At 37.4% G+C, this 23,027-nt stretch overlaps 2 protein-coding genes across 2 annotated transcripts in view; both read left to right on the top strand.

The window, feature by feature from the left end:
- The first annotated feature begins 3,106 nt into the window (after positions 1-3,106).
- Positions 3,107-23,027, top strand: part of LOC141437612 (semaphorin-1A-like) — a 143,156-nt gene continuing 123,235 nt past the window's right edge. Inside the window, exon 1 of the mRNA XM_074101059.1 lies at positions 3,107-3,508. The gene's annotated coding sequence lies outside the window, so the exon portion shown is untranslated. The remainder of the gene's footprint in view (positions 3,509-23,027) is intronic.
- Positions 10,179-12,633, top strand: LOC141437540 (uncharacterized). The gene is made up of 3 exons (XM_074100971.1): positions 10,179-11,286; positions 11,560-11,768; positions 12,541-12,633. The coding sequence occupies exons 1-3, from the start codon at positions 10,179-10,181 to the stop codon at positions 12,631-12,633; spliced, it is 1,410 nt and encodes a 469-aa protein (XP_073957072.1).

Here is a 23,027-nt window from a genome sequence, read left to right as displayed (position 1 = left end):
TATTAGATTTAAAAAAGATCTTTCCCTTGTTAGATATTCGAGCATTTCGACACAGTATGTTACCCACATACCTAATAAAGAATTATATCAGCCTTCGTTTAAGCTCGCAGACCGAAGGCAATCTCAAAGTTAACGCGCTGTGAAAATGATTCAGTAGTGTGAGCAAGATTTATTAGGCAGGATCGACCTATACTATGATAATCATGGAGGGAAATTGCACACAAGCTCGTCGCGTCTGTTATCGTCAGTATCTGAATCTTAGTGATTGATATGTAGACAATTTGACAGACGCAAGTCCCAGCAACAAATCAACGTTGTGAGAATGCACGTTATTTAGAACAGAATCATTGAACTGTCATTGGAGGATCGGGCAATTGCGAGCCAGGAAGGGCGTCCGTCAAACAGTGCTTAACTTGACCAAGATGTACGTGGGAGGAAGACGTTACGCGGACGCGGACCCTTACAAACGTCATGAATCTTGATTTTTACCATTCTTATTTAATAAATGTTATATTCCCGAAATTTAACTACCTCTGTGATATGAAAGCATTTTTAGATCTAAAAAAAAATCTAACAATATCAAAACAGTACTTACATATATAGAGAAGAGAGCCAAGTTGATGGTACACCATAATTTTTAATTTTTAATACATTAAAAGCTACATCCTTCAGCGTGGTAACTAGTATTCGTTTTACGTCTCGGTATAGGGCATTCGGTCGTAAATCCCCAAATTATTGACTGAAACCCGTCCTTGTTGCGCTTTTCCATTGTATCATTAGACGAAAGACAAATTATATAAATGAGTGTGTGTGATGTGTTATATAAGTGAGAATAACGAAAGTTTAAAACGTTAAATTATATAAAAATAAAGCTCTACGTTCCGTGGACAGACGAAAAGAACAATAGCTGAGAGGGTCAAGGAACACATTGCAGCTGTTAAAAATCGCCAGGTAAACAAGTCAGCCATAGCCGAGCATTTGTTGGAGTCAAGGCCAAACCACTGGATTGAGCTTCACAATCCCAAAATTCTGTCCACGGAACGTCATTTTTACTCAAGAATGGTACGTGAAGCAGTTGAAATAAAAAAGCATAAGAATGTCAACCGGGACGATGGGTATAAACTTTCATCTTCATGGAATCCTGTTATTAATAAGTGTCGGCGTCGGGATGAATGTTCGGAGGGACGATCGGACGTTGTTAGTGTTGTGTGTCGGTGTAATAGGGTGACTAAAAAAAGTGACCAAGTGCGGGTAGTTCGTGATACGAGTGCCGGTACTATTAGTGATCAAGTGCGGGTAGTTCGAAGAACTCGCGCTGCTAGGCAGACTTGACACCCCACACTTCAGTCTACTCGTGACCACGGCAACTGTAACGTTGCCGAAACGTCGAGGTAAATATTACTCGTGTAAAAATAGCGTGATAAGTCCCGTTATGTTATTTTTTGACTAATCAAAATATACTTTTTATGGTTAAAATAAGTTGTTATTGCTAACACCCAAACTAGGTTTATTCTTACTTTTTTCTGTTCTTTGCAAATTCAAAAGAAAGATAAAAAAATGGCTTACATAAATGTAATAAAACGGTATTTAATAATTTGCTATGCTACAGGTACTCGTAGTATACATATTCCACAAACGACACTGGTTAAATCACTCGGCTCAGTTTAAACCCTAAATATGCAGCAGTCTCAAAACAATGGTTTGTGACACATCTGCATGGATTCCGAGGCTGGCTCGATTCACGAATAACTGGAATATCATCCGAATATAGCAAACCGAATCTGCCTAAGGCGTTATTCGACGCAGAAATGGAACGAAAACTGTATGATATAGACGAGCTTTTTCTGATGACGAATTTTAGTATTAAAAAAAAAGGAATGAATAACATATTAACACAATTTTGAGCTACAGCAGTGAATTGCTCAAAAAGTGTAGGCAAGTAAGGTTGACTTTGCCAATCATTACGAAAAATGTTTATAAACAAAACAATAATGTCGTATTTTTGGGTTTCTTTCGTACTAGATGCCCCACAGATATTTCAAGAGGAGTCAAACATAAGTAGGTAAGTACGTATTTTAGAAAACACAAATATTTGCTTATTAATGTAGAAGAAATAGAAAACGCAAAAATCTGCAACGGCAATGTTGTAGAAGGTAATTAATGATTTAGCGAACAATTCTAATTTTTTTCTCCATCCTGCTGTGTAGCACTGTCTCAATTTCATTCCCGGTCCTTAATAAAGCGAAAAGGGTTTATATACCTACTTGAAAGTTATAAAAATGTAATTAGGGAGTACCTAATAAGCAAATATAAACGGAGTTCGTTTTCATGTTCGGCTTACGATACTCTCGACTCCGCATTATAGCTTTCGTAGCTTCACCGGGACGTTTTTACAAAGGTTTTTTACTATTGTTTTGCATATTATTATTAACAGTTTTGGCATATTATTATTATAATTTTGGAAGCCTTGTTTACTAATGCCTGGGAGCTTAAAGTATAGTACAGAGAGCAGTGTCCAATTTTACGAGTAAGACACCCGGAGGCTTTGTACGTAGGTATGTTACAGATAGATACAATGTCTTTCACTACTATGGAACTTGTAAAATTAACATAAAGTACAGCAGTATATCTACAGTGTTTGCAAATAAATAAAAGCAAATCAGTTCTATTTTAAACAGTAAATATATTTATTAGAAGAAACCAATCAGTAGTAATTAGTTCATGGCCAGATTCGAAGCGAAATTAACAAATCAGCTTACGACATGAAAAAGTCTGTTCTTATTTCAACAACTCAAATAAATTATAAGATCAATGTTTGTGTAAAATGATTTTGGCCGTACAGTTAGCCGACATTGGTTTTTATACACATAACAGCATGACAAGTCCGACTCACTGGGATTTGGATATTGCGTCCAAAGTGTCATTTTTAAGTACATATAATAATAATTCATGCACCTAACTCAACGTTATATCTTGTTTATTCTGCAAACATGCGATAGAAATGTAATAATGTCGTCAAACAGAAAGTCACTTTATGTTGCCATGAACTTTGCGCAAGGGCGGGCGGTCGCGAGTAAAGCCGCCCGCCCAGTATCGCGCCGGCCGCCCAACGCGAAGCACGTATACTATGACGTCACGGAATACATACCTATCGTGATTAATATCGACAACGCCTTACCTACTTATCGATAAACAAACAGAAACTATTAACAGCTGTGTTTATCGTGCTGAAAAGTCTTTGCATCGTTGCTCCATAAGTTTTGATAGTTCAAAAACTTTTGTTGAGTAAACTAAAAAGTTTTAGCACAATCTCCTAATACACAAGTGGAGTGATTAAGAAAATATAGAGTAACTTTGTGTCTGAAATTCTTCGTAGTGAAGGGTTCCTGTTGAAAACCGCGCAAAAACTTTTAGATGTGAAAAGTTAGCGTGCAAGTTTTGAATGAATTAACGATCAATTTGACATTGTTAGTAAATAAACATCGCAGACAAAGTGAAGTGGCGAAAGGTAGGTGTATTTTTATCAAAGAGGTTAATTTGTGTATTATATTACTTAAAGATTATTATACATATAGATATATACACATACATATATATGATCCCTGCCAGAATTGTTGTGTTGTAGAGAAGACCTACATTAAAGATTGATAATGTTTTCTTATTTACGCAGTACCTACTCTACTTATTTAAAATGTAATATTGTTCTGTTGCTCATTTTTATAACTATTAAAAAAGATCGGAAGATCTTATGCTTATAGGAAATAAGGTATTGATTTTTTTTTAGTAATTGTTAGTAGGCAGGTGTGTACCTAGTTAAGATACGTAATCTGCAAGTGTAATGAAATTGTTTTGTTTTAGTTTTTATGAGATGAATTGCGCCTTTCCTTTTTTCCTTTCTTTTTTGTTGGTTATATGTAGCCAGGATTTTGTAAAAAATGAATAGGTACTTAATTTATTATGATTCTTTTAAAAATTGTCTAAAAAAACACTTATTTCGTATCTCTATTGACGTGAAAGATCTAACATATAATTAATTAATTAATTATTTCTTAGAATATATTAGAATAATTTAACAAAATGACATGTAATAATGATATTACCAATAAAAGAGTATGAGTATGAGTATGAGTATACGGAATCTACATGTCGGCGGCCGATTCTAAAATCCGCCGGATCACGAAATTCCTAGGCATATCGTGAAATGCCGCCATTTCATGAATTGGCTAAGGGACATCCGCCATATCGTTCAAAACTCACCGTTTAACGATTTGCCTAGTGACGTTTAGGCAGATCATGAAATTCCTAGGCATATCATGAAACGCCGCCATTTCATGATTTGGCCAGTTTAGGCAGATCATGAATTTCCGAGGCTTATCATGAAACGCCGCCATATCGGTTCTGGCACTTCGCTGGCCTAACTAAAAATACTAACCTCCAAAATACGGACAGCCGTCCATGGTTTTTTCACATTGTGCACAGAATCCGTTTCATTCACATAAAAAGAATGGAGCTGATGTTCAAAAGCTTCTTCTATTCTGAATTCAATCACTATATTTCGGTTCAAAGATCATTTTCACGCGGTAAACAAACACGGCCGGTCAGCTGGTCACGGCCACCATTGCATACGCAGCGCCACCAGTGGCCAAAAAAGAAACTATTTTACGATGAGCCCGGTATAGAGCTAGGAATATCGACGAATGCGTTGCTCTAATCGATCTGCCGTATTATTTCTCAGGAACATCGTGATATGCCTGGCCAACATTTAGGCATATCATGAAAGGGCGGCGTTTCATGATATGCCTCGGAATTTCGTCATGTCGATGTCGGCGGCCGATCGTAAAATCCGCCAGATCACGAAATTCCTAGGCATATCGTGAAATGCCGCCATTTCATGAATTGGCTAAGGAACATCCGCCATATCGTTCAAAACTCACCGTTTAACGATTATTTGGGTTCGTCTTTGACGTCTCTAAAAACGTGTCGAGGGTTTCATTTGAAACTAATTAACACAAAAGTTATGGCCAGAAAACCAGTTTTTTTGGCCTAAAATTCCAAAACACAAAACTTTGATGACAAATATCTCAAAGACGATGAACTTTGAAGTAAATATAGGATGCTATATTACTTAAAGCCGTTGTTGTTAAAATAATAAGCTACAAAAAACATAAGAAAACTAAGGAATTCAGATCGAAGGTCATTGGGGCATGGGATCCCCTTAATAAAAACCGGTCAAGAGTATGTCGGCCCATGCTCAGTGTAGGGTTCCGCAGTTCCCGACTGTCACAATAGGCGGACTTAAAATACGACTTTTTTAGTTAGATAGTACTATTATACTGTTTAAAGGCTTAAAACAGGTAAATTTCCCACGACACAATGACAACTCAACAGTACCCACGAACGAAGGAACGAAAGACTAGGCAAAGACCAAAGACCGCCAACGCAATGAGGGCTATCGTTTTTTGTCTTACTAGATGGCGCCACTGTTGCGTAAGGTTTTTAAGTGTGGCTTTCAAAGCCTGTTATTACGGGCGTGAAAACAAAGTTTAGATTAAAATCATATTATTTAATACATCTTAAAACCGTACTTACCGTAAAAATATCGAGCAACCACAGTCTTCCGTAGTCCCGTTTTGTTCGGAAAAAAAGGGGAGGACAAAAGTTTTCGAAAGACAAAACTGTCTCAAAACACAGACATTCATTGCCCCTTATCGCATAATTGCCATAATTAATTTCAGGTAATGCAAAATATTGACAAAATTATTCTAATTAAGTATAAATAAACCCGCGTAGCTCACCCACAAACTATGAGATTTGACATTTCGGGGACCTCACGCTACACTGGCGCCTCTAGCAGCGAATTCATACGCGATCGATAGCCTTAATTAAAAACGAGATTTTTTGGCCTAACATCAAGCATATCCGTCCCGATCCCTTTAACTCAGGAAAAATATTAACAGCGCGAAGTAGAATTTTAACGTCATGGGTGCCGCGCCATCTATCGGCATATTGGGTAACTTAATTTTTTTTTCAGAGGTAGGTAATTCTTTATTACATGAACCGATTTAAATATATTTTTTTGCGTAATCTTATAGGTACTTTTATAAGCAGTGTCAGTAAAAGTACAATCTTAGTTTAGAAATCATTTTTTACAAAAACTTAAAAACTGCTCCACTGATTAAGTTGAAAATAATTTTCCCAGAAAGTTTTTATTATTCCGTGATTTTTTTTCATATTTTTTTACACATTTCTTAACCGTCTTCAAAAAAGGAGGAGGTTATTTGAACTTTCGGAGTGAATATCTCCGAAAATATTCACTTTATCAAAAAAATATTATCACAAGTCCGTATTCATTTTCAAATACCTATCCAACGATACCCCACACCATAGGGTGTAAGTGAAAAAAAAAAAAAAATCGTCCCCGCTTTACGTGTATGGGAGGTATTTTTTATTTTTATTTTACCACTGTCGGCGTGACTGATATGTATATTCATGCCAAATTACAGCTTTCTAGTACTAACGGTCTCTGAGCTTAGCGGCGGACAGACAGACAGACGGACAGACATGGTGAAACTATAAAAGGGTTCCTAGTTGACTACGGAACCCTTAAAAGACTTAACTCAGGTGGGGTTGAAGATTCTTTCAGAAACATTGTTACAGTTTAGATATATATCTCAGCTGTGTTAAAAACCTACATAAAAATGTATTCAAAACGCAAACGAAAAAGGTACCTTCTTATGAGCTTATATGCTAAAATTTCTATTCAACCGTTCTTAAAAATATAGGGAAGCTAAAAAGGGGTATCCCTCGGCGCGCCCTCGGTTGAGTGCCCTAGGTTGTTCAAATACCTAACTTCATTCCCCTTTCCCTTACGTGTATTTTAAAGCTGTCAGAGATTTTTCCTACTGTGACTAACAAAGTCCAAGTTTTGAAATCGGAAGAAAGCGAAAGAAACAACGTAAATATTATGCGTTACAAATAAATTACAATTTCAGAGATGTGTTGTATCTACCTAGTCCCTGGTCCACACAGTGTGATTTCTTTTGTCATAATATAATTATGTCTTATGTATACATGACATTACATAGGTATATGTTCGGCAGTGTATAGGATGTACTTATAAACGTAAAGTATGCGCAGTAAGGGAGAAGAGAAACTAATAGACATGGTGTCACCTTTTTTCTAATAAAATAAAATCTAAATATATAAAACTCAAAGGTGACTGGCTGACATAGTGATCTATCAACGCACAGCCCAAACCACTGGACGGATCGGGCTGAAATTTGGCATGCAAGTAGATGTTATGACGTAGGCATCCGCTAAGAAAGGATTTTTCGAAATTCCCACGGGATAGGGAATAAATGGGATTTATATTTTCACTTTGAAATGGCCCTATTTCCGTAACTATAATTATTAGAAACTTCAAATTTGGCATGCAAGTAGGTAATAGGTACTAACAGCTAAAAACACTTTTCGGGATTTTACGAAATTCCCACGGGATAGTGAATAAATGGGATTTGTATTTTCACATTGAACTAATGACCCTATTTCCGTAACTATAATTATTAGAGAGTTCAAATTTGGCGAGCAAGTAGGTAATACTAACAGCTAAAAGCAATTTTCAGGATTTATCAAAATTCCTATGGGATCATCATCCCAGCCTATATACGTCCCACTGCTGGGCACAGGCCTCCTCTCAGAACAAGAGGGCTTGGGCCATAGTTCCCACGCGGGCCCAGTGCGGATTGGGAACTTCACACGCACCATTGAATTGCTTCGCAGGTTAGTGCAGGTTTCCTCACGATGTTTTCCTTCACCGCAAAGCTCGTGGTAAATTTCAAATGTAATTCCGCACATGAATTTCGAAAAACTCAGAGGTGCGAGCCGGGGTTTGAACCCACGACCTTCTGTTTGAGAGGCGATAGGTCAAACCACTAGGCCACCACGGCTCTTAAATTCCTATGGGATATGGGAATAAAATGGGATTTATATTTTCGCTTCAAAGTGGCCCTAACTCCGTAGTTATTAATATTAAAGACTTTGTTCGATATATCGCCTTTTTTATTCTAGTTTTAATTTGCAAAAGCGCTGCGCTAAGTCTGACTGAAACGAAACGCAGCCTACGAAGGTATTGGCTATGGTCTGCGCGCGCAACTAGTGTCAATTTGAACTCGCCAGAAGAAGGCACATTTTATTTCAATATTTTATTAATTAATTATAGATTCGCGCTGTCATCGTTCATCCACCATTACCTCTCATATTTCGTTTTCTAGAATTTTTTTACCGTACAACGGCAAAAACTACTAGACACTGGCAAAATTGTCCTCCGATGGACAGAGCCATATTTTTTTAAAGAAACAACAACAATATTAATTAATTAAAACCTACTACATCAAGAGAACATTTTAGTTGTGCTGTGTTAAAGAATATTATTTTGTGTAATCCGTGCGTACGTGTGACTTTTTTAAGACATTTAGATTTGACCTAAGCCTGGACTGCTGAAAACTTTCCACGGGTTCGCTATCGTAGAGGAAAGGCATGGTGAGTCTTTTGTAATTAATCTGGAATGATAAAGGCAGTATTAACCGAAAGCCCATCTTTCTGGGTCCAGTTTTTTAGGTCATTCTAAACTTAATCAGTTTCTCCTCATACAGTCCATTTGCTTCGAAAACTTTTCTTTACGTGGTTCCGTGACGCCACATTTTTTGGCCTCCGATCCGAATTTTCTATTAAAAAGTTACACTATTCTGTTGCCCATTATACCGTGAATCGTATTCTCGTTATATTTCTGAAAAATAATCATCTAAAAACATTTTTTTCACGTGTGCAATTGCACACGGGCGAGTTCATTTTTTTGTTTCAAGTTGGCAAGTCCATTGTAATTCATTTGTCCGTGACAGAATTTAAAAATGGCGCCAATAATAGAGGGTGAAGATTGTGAATCACAATTAAAAATTTTAAATTTAAAAAAAGAATATCTGTTCAGTAAGGTTCAAAAGGCTTATGATTTATCTAAAGCACTTAGAATGGATAGCTTAGATTCGGTGCAGAGATTTTTGGTACAGTATTCAGAACTCGACGACGCTCGTAGCGACTTCGAAAATATTGTTATGAATATTTTTGTACTTGAATTGCAACAGTCACCAGATTCTAAGCCCTCGACAAGCGTACTAGAGAGTTTTGTCGATTTATTTTATGCGTGCAAACAAGTAGCTTTGAACTGTGAAAAGTTAAACCAGGAGCAGTCGGCGAATTTACGTCAAACAAATAATGAGAGCAATTTAGGTAGGCCGTCATTGCCTAAGCTTACTTTGATCGAATTCGATGGTCAGATTGAAAATTGGACGACGTTCTACGATACTTTCGTGTCTTTAGTACATAATCGTAGCTTCGATGACATTGACAAATTTCACTATCTGTTGTCATGTGTGAAGGGTTCCGCACTAAATATGGTAAAAAATCTTCCGATCACTGCTAATAATTATGCCGTAGTGTGGCAAAGTTTATTAGACAAGTATCATGATCAAAGGGCATTGACCGGGAGATATTTAGACCGAATGCTGGGCTTTACCCCGCTGACAAAAGATAGTGTCGCGAATTTGACTTCGTTTATTGAAACTTTTGACCATTCATTGAAAGCTATTAAAGCATTGAAAATTCGAGATTTAGATGACTACCTATTCTGCCATATTGCCTTACGCGGGCTCGATAGCCACACGCGAAAGTTATTCGAAGAAAGCCGGGATCAAAACGAGTTGCCGACTTTCAAAGAACTCATTGATTTCGTGAATAAACAAATTAAAGTACTCGAACATACTTTCCCGAGTACTAGCTCCTGGACCGCTTCTTCGTCAACTCAAAACAAAACAAAATCTGGTTTTATTCCAAACAAATTAAGTACACCACAACCGAGTTATAAGCCTACTCAATCGAATAACATGTATTATAAAAATTCACGATCTCCCCAGGTTTCGCCTAAACTTGGCTTGACTACAACTCGAAACGACACTCATAACTTTAAAAAGCCGATATGCGTGCATTGTAATTTGAATCATATGATTTACCGGTGCGAACAGTTTCGTAAACTGTTAGTTCAGGATAGGATTGACCGTGTCAACGCCTTAAAATTATGCACGAATTGCTTAAAATCAAGTCATGATTCTTCTGAGTGCAGAAGCTACATGACTTGTGGTGTATGTTCTTCGCCTCACCATTATTTGCTTCATCGCGACGCGGGTGCGCCGTCAGCCGTGCTGACGCCGCAGCCGCCCCTTTCTGACGCAGGCGCGTCGTCAGCCGTGCTGACGTCGCAGCCATCTCGCTCTAACGTATGCGTAGCCGGGATAAATCCGTCACACTCCGTGAGTGTCGATGCGGATACTGACGTCGCGTTAAAAGAATCGCTTCATTCCGTGAATGAAGACGCAAACTATGGTGTTGTGTTAGGTACTACTCGCATACACATTGCTGATATCGCGGGTCAACCGCAGAATTGCCGTGCAGTTCTAGATTCGGGTGCTCAAAGCTCGTTTATTACGTTAGATTGTGCTCAACGTTTGGGCCTGCGTCGCAACAAATGTCCGTTTACCGTGTCTGGACTAGGCGGCGAAGTAGTTAAAAACTATGGTATTATTACTTGCGACATAAAACCGTGTAAATCGGACGTTCCGAGTTTTGTGGTAGATATGGTAGTGGTAGCCAAAGTTTCTTCGGAAATGCCGAACATTTCGTTTCCGTACGAGGTTGTGGAAGAGTATAAGCGGTTCGACTTAGCTGACCCATTGTTCTACGAAAAGTCAGCTGTTGATATTTTATTAGGCAACGATGTAGTGTCAGAATTAATTAAAGACAAGCCGGTCAACATTAAGTCAAATATACCGAATGTTATTGAGACAGTATTTGGTTACGTAGTAAGTGGAAAACTGTACTATGATTCTCAATTAACCTCACAAATTTTCCACTTATCGGTCTGTGAAGAGAAAAGTCTGGACAAAACGTTGCATGATTTTTGGGAAGTAGAGGAATTGCCGTGCAAACCTGTACTTAGTCCGCTGGATCAGCTGGCAGAGGATATTTACGCGAACGAGCATAGCCGCGACGAGAGCGGTAGATACGTCGTTCCTCTACCATTTGTGCCTGAAACCCCGCCGCTCGGGGATTCGCGCGCTGCCGCTGAGCGCAGGCTTCTAGCGACGGAACGAAAACTCGCACGCTCACCAGTATTACAACAGGCGTACAATGATTTCATGCTAGAATATGAGAAGCTGGATCACATGGAGTTGTATACTGGTACTGAGCCTAGTAGATATTTAATTCCGCATCACAGTATACTCAGACCGAGCAGTACCACCACACCTTTACGCGTAGTCTTCGATGCTAGTGCGAAAACAAGTACCAACGTCTCTCTCAATGACACTCAGTTATCTGGGCCTAACCTATACCGTGATATAGGGTCCATATTAACCAACTTTCGATTAAATGCTTTGCTAGTGATATTTGTAAAATGTAGCGCGCGATTTTAATACGCGAAAATGATAGGAAATATCAACATATATTGTATAGATCCCATTAAGATTTACGAACTAAAAACGATAACTTACGGTGTAAGTAGCTCGCCGTTTCTTGCTATACGGACTTTGCTGCAGTTAGCTAGCGACGAAGGTGAACGTTTCCCTTCTGCTGCTGCTGTCATAAGACAAGGCATCTACATGGACGACGCCTTGTGGTCGTGTGAGACGTTCTCACAAGCATGCGCACTACAAGACGAGTTGGTAAATATATTTCAATCAGCGGGACTTATTCTTAAAAAATGGTCCAGTAATAGCAAGGAGCTACTCGAGCGCTTACCTGTAGAACATCGCGAAACTAGCATTTCTTTCGAAAAGGACAAAAATGACGCCTCTTTAAAGCTTCTAGGTCTGATGTGGGCGCCATTAGTTGACGCATTTAGTTTTTCCGTAAATAAGCAAGACTCAGTTATGACCAAGATATCTGTTTTAAAAATATTAGCTTCGATATATGACCCCGTGGGTTTTATATCTCCATGCACTTTCGTCGCGAAATGCATAATGCGGGATCTCTGGAAGTTAGGCATCGGTTGGGATGAGCAGCTACCTAGCGATGTTTGTCAGCAATGGCTAGAATTTATTTCTGAGCTGCCTAGATTGTAAGAATTACAAATTGAGCGCCATGTCCTGCTTCCAGGGGTAACTGAATGCGAGTTAGTAGGGTGCTGTGACGCATCATCACGAGGTTACGCCGCGTCGATTTACGTTATTTCACGACGTGAGCGTCAAGTCAAGTGTAGGCTGCTTATAGCTAAATCCAAGGTAGCTCCAGTGAAGCTGGTGACTATTCCCAGGCTCGAGCTCATGGCGGCAGCACTCCTTAGCAAACTAATGAAGTATATCGTAGGATCACTATCGCGTGTTAACGTCACTCGCATTACCGCTTTAACTGACTCGTCGATAGTTCTGTCTTGGATCCAAACTGACGCGTATAAACTCAAAACTTTTGTGTGTAACCGGGTTACTCAAATTATAGAGGTGCTTCCACCTCACGTCTGGCGTCATGTTAATAGCGAAAATAACATGGCAGACATTAGTTCACGTGGCGTTTCTCCCGCGCAGTTCATAGCGTGTAGTTCGCAGTGGTTTGAAGGTCCTGCTTGGATGTACGAAAATAGGGAAAATTGGCCTATTTCGTTTTATTTCAATAAGAACGAATCGGAAATTCCGGAAATGAAAACTAATTGCAACTTGTCATTTAATTTGTTAAGTCAACAAAATGTCGAAGAGAGTAAAGTGGAATTTTTTGAAAGAGTTTGCAATCAGTTTTCTTCTTATTCAAAATTGCAAAGAACGGTAGCTCGAATTTTGAAATTATACCGTAGGTTTCGCAGAGATGCAACTATTGAAAATCAGGACGTTCTAACCACCCACGATTTAAATCAAGCGCATGATTGCTTGATTAATGTAGGTAATACAGAGTGCTTACTTTAATCAAGAAATTATTGATTTATCAAGGGGCAAAACGTATATTCCTTCGTTAAGGAAGCTTGCACCTTTCTGTGATTCCCGTGGATTCCTAATGGTGGGGGGTAGAATTCTTCACACATATTTACCATTATAATATGAAGCATCCGTTGTTGCTTCCAAAACGTTGTAACCCTTGTAATCTGTAAACTTATAACATATTATTATGACAGATATTTGTATGTAAGGCCACAAACGAACCTTACAAAATATTACAATTTAAATGGCATTTCTGTTAGGCAAGAGTCTGATTGCTGTACCAAAATATAGTCTCACTGACGTTTCCAGTTAGTCAATTTTGTCACGTTGGCGAAATTTGCAATACTGTTCTCAACTGTTTTGAAAAAAAATAGAGCCAGGACTATTTAAATACTTTGCAACAAAGACCAAAGTGGTTCACATCTCCACCTAATCTAAAAATAGGTAACATAGTTCTTGTCAAAGATGATCAAGTCAATTCATATCATTGGCCTCTTGCCAAAATTGAAATTATTCATCCTGGCTTGGATGGAGTTATCCGAAAGGTAACTCTTCGGTCCAAAGGAAGGCTCTTCCAAAGACCTGTAAATAAACTTAGTTTTCTGCCATATGCTAACTGATAGGTACTTCAGTAATTACGTTAATTTATTTAGTTATCAGAGGTGGAAAACCTTTTTTTCTTTTTATTCATATCTTCATTCATTTAATGAACCCCTCTTATTTTAGTGGGAAAGCTCCATGGTGCTTTCGGTGGGGGGTGTTCAATATATCGCCTTTTTTATTCTAGTTTTAATTTGCAAAAGCGCTGCGCTAAGTCTGACTGAAACGAAACGCAGCCTACGAAGGTATTGGCTATGGTCTGCGCGCGCAACTAGTGTCAATTTGAACTCGCCAGAAGAAGGCACATTTTATTTCTATATTTTATTAATTAATTAAAACCTACTACATCAAGAGAACATTTTAGTTGTGCTGTGTTAAAGAATATTATTTTGTGTAATCCGTGCGTACGTGTGACTTTTTTAAGACATTTAGATTTGACCTAAGCCTGGACTGCTGAAAACTTTCCACGGGTTCGCTATCGTAGAGGAAAGGCATGGTGAGTCTTTTGTAATTAATCTGGAATGATAAAGGCAGTATTAACCGAAAGCCCATCTTTCTGGGTCCAGTTTTTTAGGTCATTCTAAACTTAATCAGTTTCTCCTCATACAGTCCATTTGCTTCGAAAACTTTTCTTTACGTGGTTCCGTGACGCCACAGACTTCAAATTTGGCATATAGGAAGATAATACTAATAGGTAAAAACTGTTTCAAAGATTTTCCGAATATCCCACGGGATAAAACGAATAAGCTGGTAAGAATCATAATTAATTACGGATGTAGGTTGATTTTTGTATTACAAAATTTGCACCATCTGTCTAAAAGAAAATCTGTCCGTATTTGTATTTACATGTAATCCTCCGAAAATTAATCAAAACACGAAAAAAGGATCGCAGAAAGTAAATGTATGTTACTCAAAATTTAACGCGAGCGAAGCTGCGGGCAAAAGCTAGTATAACATAAATAAGTAAGTATGTAGATAAGTATGTATGCAAAAGAGATACATGTGTAGGCACGAGTTCAACCATGATTTATAACTATGGACTTGTTGTATAAAATTTTCCCCTTATCCATTAGTACGCAGCATTTTAGCGTGGTCGCACGCTAGTGATGTTTGTTTGTGCCTCGAGATTTTGATTTTTTTACATGACGTGGTCGAAGGTACACTTACCTATTTATAAAAGAGAGTTGCACTAAGTTGCTACAACGATGATCATGTTAAACCAACAGTCAAGTGTTCCGTTAAGTAAATTTTTGGTTATAGTATTTTTTGCAGAGTTTACGTCTGGTTTAACGTACATACATTCATATCGTAAGTTATCGTTAGTAACGTGGTGCATCTTAAACGAAATATGCTTCAAAATTGAAGTTTGTAGTAAATTTCCGTTGTTAGAAATCACATAAACAAGCAATGTTTTCCGTTATTGATAAGTTCAGACGGCCGCCTTAGGGAAATTGAAAAACAACGAGGCGTCGCCTTGGGACGTAAACGTAAACATAAATCTAACCTAAGTTAATGAACAACAAATACAAACATCTTCGATATTCAAACTAACTGTACACTCTGGCAAGCAAAGTAAATTAACTGCGGGGATGTATTTCACAAATTGTACCAATATTGTTGTTTGAATGTTAAACACGTCATGACTTACGCGCGTAACACTTAGTTATAGGTTTAAGGCGTTTATTTTAACCGACGATGCGAAACGATGCAAACGAAAAAAAGCTAAACAGATTGTTTTATTTCTTTTTAGGCGTTTTAATATGGTAGGCTCTAGGTTAAGAAAAACAATATTTTTCTGAAAGTGGCCAATTTACTTAACTCTGGCGCCCCGGCCAGTCACTCCCTCCATTACCCTACTTTTAACAATTTCAGGTTTTAAGTTTGACAAAAACGGTACAATAATGACAGGTTGTAGCCTGTCACCTACGGTATACTTTAACCTAACCTAAATCCTCAGTCGCCTCTTACAACATCCACGGAAGAAATGGAGAGGTGTAATTCTAACCCTTAAATCTTTTAATTTAGGTAGGTAACTAAAATTATGACGTTTTGGATGATTATAATTGACGACCAGACTAAGGTTCTAATTTTGAAACGAAATAATCCTCAACGAAGTTTCCTTACCGTACAAGGCATCCATCCACATGTTTGTTTTCGGGTCTATTGAACTATGTATATAGTATGTATCTATCTATAAACGGCAATTATCCGTAGGCTGTAGTAGGATAAACAAAAATGCCGGCTTCCAAACTCAGAAGTGGCAGCTGACGACGTGCGTGATATTTACTTATTATTTAAAAGGTTATCGGAGTTCAAAACTGGTCAGACTTGTTGCAGGAAACGAAACTTTTGAAATAATACTTACGATAGTTTCCTTACCGGAAATGTCTAAATATGTCACAAAATGTGTTTATAACTTTGAAATATTAACTATATTATACTATAAAAATATTAATTATATTAGGATAAACTGTATGCAGTAATAGGATTTTGTATGTAGAGTGGGCCAACTGATTGGGCAAAAGTACTATTAGAAACAAAAACGTGTTTGTCATCGTTGAGATTTTCAGATTCGTTGTAGTGACTTGGCAGTTCACTCTTATGTCGCGCGTCCTAGAGACTAATTAGTTTAAATTTTTTTGTATCTAAGAATATGTACCTACAAACTCCATGTGCCCACACGCTACAGTTTTCGGTTACAAAATAACGTCTCGATCGCGTTCGCGTTAAAATGGCAAAAAAACTGTATGCAGTAATAGGCAATTTTGTATGTAGAGGGGCAAATTTTGGGCCGCTGAGTATTATTAGAAAAATCAAAGCGTGTTTGTCATCGTTGAGATTTTCAGATTCGAGACGTGACTTTGTAACCACTGTTAACCCGTCGCCGTCGACTACCAGTAGTCTTAAGGACATTTCCCGCACAAAAAAAATAGAGACTAATGTAGTCTCTAGGACGCATGACGGGTTAATAATTATGCCTTCTGAGTAAGAAAAAAAACAATGTTTTAGTTAAATGGGGCAAGAAGCTTAATACATAAAAGAGATTTAGAGAGTCGTCCAACTTTCATGCTATAAAACCAACATATTATATGACTTACGCCTTCGAGTCAACGCAGAAAGTCGACTCGTTCGGAGGAACCAGCTGCCATGCACATAACCTGCGACTTTTTATTGCCGTAGAAGTTAACCTTTTAGCAATAGACAATTTAGTTCTGGTTTTTGTTTTGATATTGGTAGACAAAATTATATTTGTATTTATTACGTCAGACTCAATAACTAGATTGTTTTATCAACAGAGAAATCGTCGAGTAAATGTCTTCGAACCTTCATTGGCCCACAAGTAGAATGCTAAACGTATACACTACAGCACAGTCGTATAACTGTCAATCTGTTTATTTTCCAGCTGAATTATTGTTTGGATTTTATTATCATTTTACCTACCAATACAGCTAGATGGTTCCCAAAAAATATTTTTGTTTCCACTTCGGGTAAACAAAATACCTCTTACTTTTACTAAAAAGCGTTTATACCCTACTATTAAAAAATATCGTACCTAGAGATAAAATAGTCATAAGAAATAGCAGTTAGGAGCAGAATTTGTGGGTCATCCGGCGCAAGCGCAGCTTTCCTCTACTTTACAGCTCGCGGTCAGCTTTCTGATAACATGCCGCCTAATTGATTTCCGATTGGACTCTGCTCTTGCAGTTTCGAGGTTTATAGAACGCAGCCCGAAATAAATCTTTACCTAGATGCATTTTAGTGATGTTGCGAATATTTTGTGAACGTATTTGGTATTGAGAAGTAAAAATAATTTATCAATTAATTATAATACTTAAATAAGAGTTAATTTATCATGGTTATTTGAGTCATAATGTAATTTCCGGAAATTGCTTTCAGCTTGAAGTTGACAGAAAAATCAGAAACAATTAAAAAATTTAGTACGAGTGTATAATGTCTGTTGCCCGCGATGTGGTCAGTGAAAAAACGATCAATCTTTCTTCGATCGTGTCCGCGGGAACTATACATTTTTCCGGGATAAAACTGTCACGTAAGTACTTAAGCTATATAGATAATTTGAAGACACCTGAATTTTTGAGCTCTTTTTTAAGGAAACGGGTATCCTAACCGCCGTCGCTTTATGTTTTTGAAATAATCATGTATGTTAGGAAGAACATATGTGATTTTCCCACTAACGCCGATAAGCCAAAGGCTACTAGAAACTCAGGGAAGCTTAAAGTTCCAATCTTACAGACTGGCTAAACCAAATTTCGTTTCTGAGAAGTTGCATACGTTTTTATAATAAAATTCCAAAAATATTACTACAAATAGAGAATCCATTCATTACATAGGTACATACTTAATAAGTTTTATTTTTCATACCAGTTTTATAAATTCAACAATTGCTGCCCCTAAGTATTTTTAAATCAACCGAATTAATTCTAGAGGTGCAGTAATTTTAGAGTGACCCATTAAAATCGAGGCTGATAGATATGAGCTTTAAAATCTAGACCGAGCTCGATTTTCCAGCTCTGAGAGCACCTTATTTAATAGCTGATTAGTTAATTAACCGTTATGTCTAACAGCTCAGATGAAATTAATGTAACAAAATCGTACGTTAACTTGCTTACCGCTGAACATGGTGTAGGTATTTAGGTACTTTGTATGTACCTACTTAAAATTTAAACGTTAAAGCAATAAGGTATTATTTTATTTTAAAGATAAGGAAGACTACTAGTACCACCCATGACCGAAAGCTGAATAGATTTGGTGCTTTGGGGCCGAGTTTAGTAACATAGTGTTACCAAGCCGGTTCAATATTCAAAGTCCTAGCGATATTAACTCTCCGTGTTACTATTATAATGAGTGCCCCTGTCCATTTCCGTTCAGTAACAGTTTCCTTCCACCGTTCAGCCCCTTACGTAAAGCTTCGTGCACGACGCTGCGCGCTCTTGATTATCTATGCATGAGTTTTTATTCCTAAGGACTAAAAAGTTAAATGCAAAACCGGTTCCCTACCACCCGCCGGCCGAGAGAGCCGTTTCTGTTTCTTTGTGGTTCACTGATCTCATCTATGAAGGAAGGAAGGTAGAGCGAGTCCCGGCACCCAGGTGCGAGGGAGAGAAGAGATTGTTTTTCTTTTATACGAACGCCGAGAGCCGAAGTTAGCCGACCGTAGCTGAAGCGCTTGCGCCGCGCCGGTTCTCTCGGATTTACTACGACCCATGTGACGTTTTTATTTTTGTGACGTGAATCCATTGATATTATTGTTTAGTACCCATTGTGAAGAGTTCAATAAAATACCTTGAATTATTTACCACATTTAATAGGAATGGATGTTTTAAAAGAACGTGTTTTTATTTCTGCACATACAAAAGGATTGCACGAGCTTATGAAGTTCTAATCGGATAAACTTATGGAACATTTAAAAACACGAGGATGGCTGTGGTTTGAAGCTCATAAGAAGTGGCGGTGTTGTTTCTCCTTAAAAGTATTTAGTTCTTGTTAAGTGCGTTAATGTAATAAGGAAAACTGAATGCTTTGTTCGAAGCATTTAACGTGATCGAAAGTAGGTGAGTGCTGAACTGAGTCTCATAGGAATAAGGCTGAGTGCGCAACCGCCGGTGAAGGTTCCCGCTGCTAACATTGAACGTGAAGGTAAGGCCCAATTAATTTAATTTCATAATAGCGCAAAGCTTTTAAATTATTCACATTTGTCTTAAAAGTAATTACCACGAGTAACACACGAGTTAACTATTACAATGTAATTGGATATTCAAAAGGTTCAAAAGTGTTCAGAAGCCTTGAGAAGGTTTTAGTAGTCACAATTGCTATATTTAATCATCACTTTACTGTAGGTAATTGCGTTGCTATTCCTACAATACAATTAGAGAATCGAGTCGTTTTCTCAAATTAATGTACCTAAATATCTCTCGTAAATATTATTTATTTATATTTGTTCCTAAGAAGGCTATATACGCTGAAGAGCAGCGCGGCTTCTTGACATTTGCCTAGGCCCCGCGGCCTACGGCAGTCATAAGCGACTCTTCTGATGAATTATGTAACTAATTCGCCGCACGTAGTGCTCTGAAACAAAGTAATGGCGCCAGGCGGCAGGAAAACGCGACCAAATTAATGCTGACCGTCATTAGAAACTCCCGTTTAACAAACTGTAGTCTACATTACATACCTATCGCATTAAGCTGGGATAAAGCTCTTTACTTAGGGACAGAGGTTGGAGTTTAGACCTTAATGATGGAAGTAAGGCGAAGCCGATGGATGTGCAGGCATTAGGTGCACGGATTACTCGTTAGCATAAGTCAGTCGTATCCCGAGTTCATCGCGACCTAAGATTTACTCCGGGGCACGTATCCCACCAGAGATCTGACCCCGCGGGAAAGCTGTGACGCCGCACGTGCTTATATAACCAAAATAAATTGTCCAACTTGAGAGTTACACAAGGTTTAGTGAGTAACTTTTACCCTAGTCTTATTATGTATGGGAATCTGGCCTGCCTCAAATATAATAAAACGTGTCCTCATTGCTTTTCGTTGCACTTCGCCACGTTGAGAAATTGGTACACAACTAACTAAACCAAGATTTACTTCGCGGTGGTCCATATCATGAATTAGAACCCTATTTTGCTACTCCAAGAATATAATCACATCGCGCAAGGTGCATTTGGTTTTACTCGTAGTTCATGGGATAATTACAGGCAATCGCAAATGTTTTTCAGAAAAACATCGTAAATCAGCAATTAATTAAAGCCGTCTTTTTCAATTATGATTAACGTTTCAATTGTGATATAAAATTGAAACAATTGACGGTCCTGGATTAAATACCAAATTAATTCAGTATTCAGTACCCACCTCAAGTTGTCAACATACTCCACTGAACTTTTAGTAAGAGCTGTTGAACTTGACCCGTAACCTTTGTGATATTAAAATTGTTAAACGTATTTTTGTAAATTTGATAAAGTTCACTGAACAAGCAATGCAGTTAATTCATATCGGCAAGAAATAACTTACGAAATTACAAAAATAAGTATCTAAGTATTACGACACATTAAAATAGCTGTGGCAGGTAATAACCTAACTAAATGTTGGTTTTGACGCTATATTACGCGATTATTCATTAAAAGAGTATTTTCTTATATTTTTACACCGGCTTAATTTACTTAAGGACTGGGGTGGCTCTGGAGGGAGAAACGTAAGTAGGACAGCGCACCATCGAATTTGACAAGTCTAAATGCCATTACTAATGTTTCTTGGAAGCCGGACAACAGACACCCGACGAATGTTCAATTGGATCCACTTTGGATTTCTGTCGTTAATAATTTGATTTTTACTAATATCGCGAATAAACATTGCTACATTATAATATTCAATCCAAAATAATCTTGATATTATCTCTCCGCTTAATTTCCAACATTTCTCATTACCGAAACATTCCAATCTAATTCATCAATTGATGGATTTAACAAACAAACACAGGAAGTAATTTTCCTATGTCAATACAGAAAACCTAATATAACTTGCGTGAAGTAATTTATCTATGGGAATGCGGGAACTGAATAAAAATATTGTTGTTCTGAAATGGATAAGTAACCGCGAATATGATACGTATTTGATAGTTTAAACACGACCCATTGGTATTAACAATTACTTAAATACATCTTTACACCTACACAGTTAGATACAATATACTTTATCATCATTACAAAACTTTGGTGCTCTTCTTCAAAGTAGACACGTTTAAAGTGTTTCAACTTTCACCGGTAAATGTTGTTCAGGAACGCAGGGAAATTACTAATTTAGTAATTTCTGAGGATTCTTGCTTCTCGCGCTCTTGAACTTCTAAATTAAGTATATTTTCGGTTAATTCCTGAACTGCTCTCATATTTCGTATTTAGTTATTAGATACTGGGGCATATTGAACTACTTTTGAATAAATATTGTTTTGTTTTGAAATTGATTGATGTCAATTCGTATCAATTGCACGTAATAAGTGTGTCACACACAGAGTCTATTGCTGACCAAGGCCAGTAGCGGATATACACAAAATGCTGATAAAATAAATTAATAGTCTGGAGCAGACAATTACACTGGTCAGAAATAACTAAGACTAGGTAGTTGTTAAGAAACAGAAGTACCTAGTATTTTTTGCGCCTATGTATTAAATACTGTTATTAGGTAACAGCAGCTAATAACAATTTAAGAATAGAAAAACAACCATTAGTTTGTTATTTGGGGTACCTACCTCTACAGTTAGGGGTCAGGGTTTCTACTTTTACTTTCAAAGCCACAAGCACCTAAACTCCACTTATAAATAACTTGTTTAATACAATATGCATCATTTTACTGGCTCGGGAACTCTGAACTCGGAAAAGAATGATAAGTATTCCAAAGTTACGACTATGTGGAATTAACGTTGGAGAGTAAATTAATCTGCTTAGTAAGTCAAAACGTCCGCCATTATTTCAGGCCAAAGTTAAGCTTGCCATAACCGCCAAATCCGGGCGACGACACGACACGACGTATCACGGAAAATCCTGACGAATGGTACCCTACTTCCCCTCATTGATTTTCATTATTCATCTATATTCCATTTTAACCTTCGGTATCTCGAATTCGCGCCACAACTTTCTACAAGAAGGTTGGTTACAATGTTTCAATAGTATTTTTGTCTCAATTCTTGTATATTATACAGTGATAGTATACTTACACCAGGTGATACACCAGAGTAGGTATTAGGAAGAGTTTGAACCTTAAATGTTTTAGTCAAATAAGTGATATATTTTTTTTAAGACACAAATAGACTGGACCATATTAACTGAGATTGTTTTAATGTGAGTCGACCTGATTGGCCATAGAATATTTTAACAGGATATCGATTTGTTTCTATGATTTTTGCCATTTGTCACTTCGGGGATTTTATGGAATGTACTTTCTGTGTTATTTACTTTTTATTTACTTTTTGTTTTATAATGTAGTAATGCACTATGACAGTTTTTTTAAATTTGTTTATGGATTTCAGCTTCAGGGGAATTCTTGTCTAGTCTATGGTAACTAAACTCCATTTCAATAGAATCTGACAATCCTGTAGACACTTCCAGCCAACTTATATGAACATCGGATTGTCTAGGTCTTGGTGATGTAACTATAATCTAAAAGGAATCAAAAAAACATTTTTTTTTTTCAGTTCTTTACATTATAATCACATCAAACAGGGACACATAATTTAGTGTGTCCACGTTATATAGGGTGTCTGTCTAGAAAATTGACAAATTCTATTGAAATATAGTTAAGTAGTTGATTATAAAACTTTCTTTTTTATCATTAAAAAACATACGCTTTTTACTGGTCGCTGCGCAGAAAGGCTAGCGAGTTATTAAATAATGCCACAATAATAGTTTTCTTT

The sequence above is a fragment of the Choristoneura fumiferana genome, chromosome 18 (genome assembly GCF_025370935.1).
Source record: "Choristoneura fumiferana chromosome 18, NRCan_CFum_1, whole genome shotgun sequence".
NCBI lineage: Eukaryota > Metazoa > Arthropoda > Insecta > Lepidoptera > Tortricidae > Choristoneura > Choristoneura fumiferana.
Note: the sequence above shows the minus strand (reverse complement) of the source record. Positions and strands in the feature narration are given on the sequence as shown.